A 7,514-nucleotide genomic window follows, 5' to 3' on the forward strand; every position below is an offset into this window, starting at 1 on the left:
ATATCGGTATCGGTAAAAAAGCCAATATCGAGCATCCCTAATAATAATGCATATATATATCGCTATACAATGTACATAAACACTCAATAGTGATATAAACAGACTCACATGAATGAGTGAATGAACGTCTCGACCCGACGCGGAATGCACGAATGTCCGTGAAACAAAATGGCCGGTCGGCAATACTAATAATAATAATAATAATAATAATAATAATAATAATAATAATAATAATAATAATAATAATAATAATAATAATAATAGATCAAATTTCTAGAGCGCCTTTCATAGAACCCAAGGTCGCTTCACAATCAGGACAAAAAATAGGGAAGTAAGGGGGGGGGGGGGGGGATGAGGGCAGGTAAGGGATAATGGACCTAATCTAATCTAAACTAACTAAACTAGCTGAAGGCTCTGTCCCCAAGAGTCCGTAACCTGGTGCGAGGGATGGAGAGGAGACCTAGATCAGAGGATCGTAGGTTCCGGGATGGAGTGTGCTGGTGGAGGAGATCAGACAGGTATTAAAACAAAACAAAGCCAGGTACAAAACAAAGCCAGTTGACAATACTAATGCGACGTTGCCCCCTAGTGGCCGACGATAAACTCTTCAGTTACAATACTTAAGTACTGTTTTGGGGGATTTGTACTTTACTCAAGTATCATTAGGTTTGTGTACTTGTACTTTTACTCAATTATATTTCAGACAAAAAATACTTTTTACTCCTTACATTTAAAATTCAGACCTACAAAGTACAAAGTACAAATCTCGCAGGTCCAACCATTTTAATTAGTATATTTGTTTCTCTGGCCGAACTAACGTTAACGTTATTAATCCTGCGGCCGCCAATCAAATCCCCATCAATGGAAAATGAACCCGCCCATACCCATGCTGATTGGTCCTTTTGCAAGACTAGAAAGCGGGTATCTTTGATTAAACACTTGCTATCAGAAGAATAGACAGTTAGACATTTATTTTTTACTTTTTCTTTTTAGTACTTAAGTACATTTAAAAGTAGAAACTTTTAGACTTTTACTCAAGTGTGTTTTTAGCCAGATACTCTGACTTTTACTTGAGTAGGATTTTGAGACGGTACCCATACTTTCACTTAAATATTATTTCTGGGTACTTTGTACACCCCTGGTCAGGACGGCTCCAAGTCTCATGATCAGGAGTCAGCAGGGGTGTAAAAAGTTACGCTGCTGGCCAGTACGACTTACTACCATAGTGTCTTTGTACCTGTATCACTGTTCATATTAATACTACAACTCTGTACATACATCTGATTAGCACTATTACTCTGTAGTACTAATTTATACACTGTATACCCTGTTTAATCACCTGTACATTGTATATTACTGTTGCACTTTACTGAGACATTTGCACTCTGCTTGGATGGCAAACTTATTTTTGTTGTGCTGTACTTGTGCTGCATGATGACAATACATTTTAATCTAATCTAATCTAATGTAATAAAATTGTATCGAATCGAATCTAATCTAATATTTATAAGGACAACAGGCAACCCAAATGCATATGAACATATTGTCCAGGGCATAGCATGACATCACTACTCTATAGACATTGGAACCCGAGCTCCAATTGACTTAAGTGCTATTACCGGTATGTTCTTTAGAGACCAGCAGGAGGAGAGACGGACCGGTGGATCTCAGCACCAACGGTTAGACACTGAAGACGTTTGTTTCAAACACGCAGACGGGGATGCTTGGCTTACGTCTGTTGTATCCAGCGACTATAGCCAAGCTCAGGTCAGCCGATGATGGACAGATTATGTTACCACGTCCAAAATCAAATGCTTTAAAGAGGACGGTTGTTTCAAGTACCACCTAAGAATGCACTACTTAAATATATGTGAGCAAATACTGTTCACGTTTGGGAGTGCATGGAAATACCTACTGTAGGAATGTAATAATGAAATATTTACTCATGAATGTGATAACCTTTTCTGAAAATATTCTGATGTTTATAAAGATGTATACAATGTTTTACTGTTTTTAGATTATCATTGTTAATTACACTTTAAGTGCCGAAAACGTGTTTAGGCGTCTTTCCTAGCCATGCTAAAGTTGCCGAGGACGCCCTAACTCGTCTTTAATATCAATATTTCAAAAATCTGTGATCGGAATCATATTTCCCCTCTGTAGCCTTCACACACAGTTCTGAGCTCCTCTTAATCCTCTAGCGGTTCAAGAGCGCCATCTGGTGGCCGATCGGCAGAAGCGCCAAACAGGAAGTCATGTGGATGAAGTGGTGATCACCCATATTACTTCCGGGCACTCGCTATAGTTCCCGGGTCTCGAGCTCAACACAATACATAGCGATCCGTTGCCAATAACTCGATAAACAACATGATTTGGACGTATATACTATTATACAACCTGGAAATGGACCGGGTATTTCGACATCCCATAATGGAAAACTGTCTACCCCACGCTGATCGCCCAACGGCCCGCGGAGACTGGGGTGAGTTTTAGCATGTAGTATTACCGTGTTCGACACTAACTGCTATGATGAACATTTGACCCACATTAGATGAATGGTATAACGTTGCCCACGGAATTATAAACGATCCCCCGCCCATCCGGTCATCATCAGATGATACGTAGAAACTTCTAGAAGCACGTCCATTTGAAATTTTTCATCTGGCACCGATCGCTACCAAACTGTATTTGATCATCAATATAATGCATTTGGGGCTATAAATCACGTTCTGGAGAAAGCTGCAGAAAGAGATGAAAACATACTTAGATCATATTTTAGTATGAATATGTGAATGAAAAAGTTTAACGTTCATACACCCTGAACAATACATATAGGACATTGAATGGGCCCTAATAATGGCAATCTAGCAATAGAATTTAAAAAGTTATAGCCCTGCAAAGAAGGGGAACTTCTCCATAGACAAATAGAGCTGGCAACGGATGGTATATCATGAATTTAACCTTAGGCAATCAAAGTGTTAATTAAGTGAATTGTGATTGTCATATGTATCTCATGTATTGTTATGTTTTGTGTTTTGTGTTGTCCTTCTGTGTGGACCCCGGGAAGACTAGCTCGACACTTAGGTGGCAGCTAATGGGGATCCTTTTAAACAATAAACAATAAACAATCATCGTGGCTTAAACATCGTGTTGTTTAAAATTTGTTCCCAGTTCCGGTCCGAATATGCAATTCAGTGCCACGCTTTACCACAACGGTCAATCTCAACTCGGGCGCAGACGAAAAGATCATAGACGCTGGGGTAGTGTCCCACTACCACATTGCCACCGACGCCTTACCCATTCCCCGAGATGCCCAAGGCCTAAACGGGAAGTTGCTCTCGCAAATAACACGCCACACCACGCCTCTCCGCCTTCAACTCTCCGGGAATCATAGCAAGGAGATCCGTTTTCACGTCACTGATTCCCCCCATAACCCAATCGTTCTAGGCATGCCTTGGCTAAAGCTACACAACCCTTGTAATAAATTGGCCAACGGGCTCAGTCACGAGCTGGAGTGCTCACTGTCACGCCTCTTGTCTCCGGTCGGCACGGTCACCACTGGGGGCCACTGGTTCTCCCGTTCCCAACAAACCTGTTGACTTTTCGACTGTCCCTCCAATTTACCACGACCTAGAGGCTGAGTTTAGCAAACAACAAGCTCTCTCCCTACCTCCTCATCGCCAGTACGACTGTGCTATAGACCTGCTCCCGGGAGCCCCGCTCCCAGCTAGCCGCCTGTTTAACCTCTCACGCCCAGAGAGAGAGTCTATGGAGAAGTACATCCACGAGTCCCTGGCCTCGGGCATTATTACCCCCTCCTCCTCTCCTGTCGGCGCGGGCTTCTTTTTTGTGTCCAAGAAGGACCACTCCCTTCGCTCCTGTATTGACTACCGGGGTCTCAATAACATCATGGTTAAGAACAAGTACCCCCTGCCTTTGATTAACTCTGCTTTCGAACCCCTGCAAGGCGCCACCATTTTCTCGAAGTTGGATCTCAGAAATGTCTATCATCTGGTCCGCATCCGGGAAGGAGACGAATGGAAGACGGCCTTCAAGACCCCGCTTGGCCACTTCGAGTACAAGGTGATGTCTTTTGGGTTGACCAACGCCCCTGCTGTCTTCCAGACCCTTGTCAATGATGTTCTCCGTGATGTCCTGAACCGTTCTGTCTTTGTCTATCTGGACGACATTCTGATTTTCTCCCGCTCCATGGAGGAGCACATCCAGCATGTCTGCCGGGTCCTCCAGCGCCTACTAGAGAACAAGCTGTTCGTCAAGGCGGAGAAATGTGAGTTCCACGTCTCCTCCATCGGGTTCCTCGGCTACATCATCGAGGGCGGCAAGATCCGGGCAGACCCCGAGAAGATCAAGGCGGTGACCGACTGGCCCCGTCCCACCAATGTCAAGCAGCTCCAACGCTTCCTGGGGTTTGCTAACTTCTACCGGCGTTTAATCAGGGACTACAGCCGGGTCGCTGCACCCCTTACTCAACTCACCTCGCCTTCCGTGCCCTTCGTCTGGTCGGACAGAGTGGACTCCGCCTTCGCCGAGCTACGCCAGCGCTTCACCTCCGCGCCCATCCTCGTTCAGCCGGACACGTCCCGCCAGTTCGTGGTGGAGGTAGACGCCTCAAGTACCGGAGTGGGGGCGGTCCTTTCCCAATGCTCCGCTCTCGACCAGAGACTGCACCCCTGTGCCTTCTTCTCTTGCCGCCTGACCCTGGCAGAGGTCAATTACGATATCGGGAACCTGGAGCTCCTGGCAGTCAAACTGGCACTGGAGGAGTGGAGGCACTGGCTGGAGGGATCGGAGACCCCCTTCCTGGTCTGGACTGACCACAAGAACCTCGCCTACGTCCAGACGGCCAAGCGCCTGAACTCCCGCCAGGCACGCTGGGCACTGTTCTTCACCAGGTTCAATTTCACCCTGACCTACAGGCCTGGCTCCAAGAACACCAAGCCAGACGCCTTCTCCAGGCAGTTCGTCCCAGAGGAGGGTTCCGCACACCCGGACACCATCCTTCCTTCCTCCTGCCTGGTGGCCGCCGCCACCTGGGAGATCCAGTCTGTCGTCCGGGAGGCCCAGCGCGTCCAGCCTGATCCAGGTAACGGCCCACCTAACCGGCTTTTTGTCCCCGGCCCGCTCCCAGGTGCTCCAGTGGGTCCACGCCTCCCGGTTCGCCTGTCATCCTGGGATCAACCGTACCCTGTCCCTGCTGAAGCGACACTTCTGGTGGGTCACCATGAGGGAGGACACCCGAGACTTCGTCCTTGCGTGCACCGTCTGTGCCCGTGGAAAGGCTTCCCACCAACCACCAGCCGGGCTCCTCAGGCCGCTCCCTGTTCCCGGTCGGCTTTGGTCGCACGTCGCCCTGGACTTCGTCACCGGACTGCCTCCTTCACACAGTAACACTGTCATTCTCACCATCGTGGACCGGTTCTCAAAGGCTGTGCATTTTGTCGCTCTCCCCAAACTCCCCTCTGCTTCAGAAACCGCGGACCTGATGGTGCTCCACGTCTTCCGTCTCCACAGGATCCCGGTGGACATCGTCTCCGACAGGGGCTCGCAGTTTATCTCCCAAGTATGGAAGGCTTTCTGCCGGTCCCTGGGGGCCACAGTCAGCCTCTCCTCCGGGTTCCACCCGCAGACAAACGGTCAATCGGAGCGGGCCAACCAGGACCTGGGATCCGCCCTCCGCTGCGTGACCACCCGGGACCCCTCCGGCTGGAGTACGTTCCTGCCGTGGATCGAGTACGCCCACAACTCGCTGTCCTCCGCGGCCACAGGTCAGTCTCCCTTTGAGTCCTCCCTGGGCTACCAACCCCCACTGTTCCCTGCACAGGAAGAGGAGATCGCCGTGCCTTCGGTGCAGGACCACCTTCGCCGCTGCAGGAGGATATGGGAGAACACGAGGGCTGCGCTGGTCAACACCGCTGAGCAGAACCGTCGCTTTTCCGACCGCCACCGGACTCCGGCTCCCGACTACCAACCAGGTCAGATGGTTTGGCTCTCGTCCCGAGACCTTCCACTCAAGTCCTTGTCCCGCAAACTCACCCCCCATTTTGTTGGTCCGTATAAAATCCTGTCCGTTATCAACCCCTCGGTCGTTAAGCTCCAGCTCCCCGCCATCATGCGCATTCACCCCTCCTTCCATGTGTTGCAGCTGAAGCCGGTTCTCTCCAGTCCCCTGTCTCCTCCTGCTCCAGAGCCTCCTCCTCCGCTGATCATCGATGACCACCCGGCCTACATCGTCCACCAGCTGCTGGACGTGCGGCCCCGTGGTCGTGGGTACCAATACCTCGTGGACTGGGAGGGCTACGGCCCAGAGGAGCGCAGCTGGGTCTCCCGAGGGATGATCCTGGACCCTGAGGTCGTCCGGGATTTCCATCGCCATCACCCGGACAAGCCTGGGGGCCCGCCAGGAGGCGCCCGTCGAGGGAGGGGTCCTGTCACGATCGGAGCTCGAGTCTGCCAGATGAGGAGCAATCAGCGCGGCTGCAAGAGATCACCTCATCCGACGTCGCAGTGTTAAACTGCCTACCGAGGTACGACGCCGCTACCTGAAGACCAGCTGTAACTACACCTGTTTATGCTTTCCCTAACCTTCCGTTTCTTGTGCCCCAGGACTTTGCTCCAGCGCCCTTCCAACCTGACGTCTTGAGCCCCAGCGTCCTTCCACCCTGACGTCTCGAGCCAAGCAAAGAGGACTCCTGCTCGCTCTCAAGCGCAAGACATGTGTCCTCTCTCTCTCGCTGCCGACAGCTGCACTGAAGTGCACCTGCTCTCATTCTTCTCCCCCCCAAGAACAATATAACCTCCGTGTTGTTCACATTCCTGTTTCACATTCCTGTTATACTCTGCTTGGTTGGGAAGAATAATTAAAGAACCCTAAAACCGCTCCATTCTCTCCTCCTGTGTTTTGCTATTGGGCTCCGCAAGAACCCCATCCTCACAATACCCAGTTTAATCACCTGTACATTGTATATTCATGTTGCACTTTACTGTTACATTTGCACTCTGGTTGGATGCATCTAATCTAATCTAATCTAATCTACCGTTTGTTTCCGTGACAACAACATTATCAGGTGTAGGACATTAGCTACCACTATAGACCAGGAAATGTGTATTCTATTCATTCTATCTCTGTGCCTCTCCAGCTTCCTCCACCTATCCTCCTCTTCGGTACTAATCTAATCGCAGAGGGTCCACCGCTCTGGTTCCTTCAGCCTGGAAGGTGTCAGGTCTCACTCTCTGCAGTTAAAAATACCCATTCCCTGCCTCACGAATCACTTTATCAGTAATTCACTTTCACTGGATCCATCAGTGTGTCTTTGACTGGAGACCCGGTCAGACTGGGGCGGGGGGGGGGGGGGGGGGGGCGGGGGGGGCGACAGTGGTAGGAGAAGGTAATCAGATGGTTGCTGGTTCGATTCCGGCTCTTCCTGGCACCGCGCACGGTTGCCCCCGCCGCCGCCGGTGGTGTGTGAGTGCGTGAGTGAACATTTACATTCAGT

The 7,514-nt window shown here is 49.9% G+C and overlaps 1 protein-coding gene across 1 annotated transcript in view; it reads left to right on the top strand.

Annotated features, from left to right (window-relative positions):
• LOC311223549 (aminopeptidase N-like) overlaps positions 1-6,684 on the top strand; it is a gene marked incomplete at both ends in the record, with an annotated part of 163,499 nt that extends 156,815 nt beyond the window's left edge. The window contains one exon of the mRNA XM_084308329.1: positions 6,625-6,684. Coding sequence (XP_084164455.1) covers positions 6,625-6,684 — 60 coding nt within the window. The remainder of the gene's footprint in view (positions 1-6,624) is intronic.
• Between the last annotated feature and the right edge of the window lie 830 nt (positions 6,685-7,514).

The sequence above is a fragment of the Notolepis coatsorum genome (genome assembly GCF_963971535.1).
Source record: "Notolepis coatsorum genome assembly, chromosome: 2".
Lineage (NCBI taxonomy): Eukaryota > Metazoa > Chordata > Actinopteri > Aulopiformes > Paralepididae > Notolepis > Notolepis coatsorum.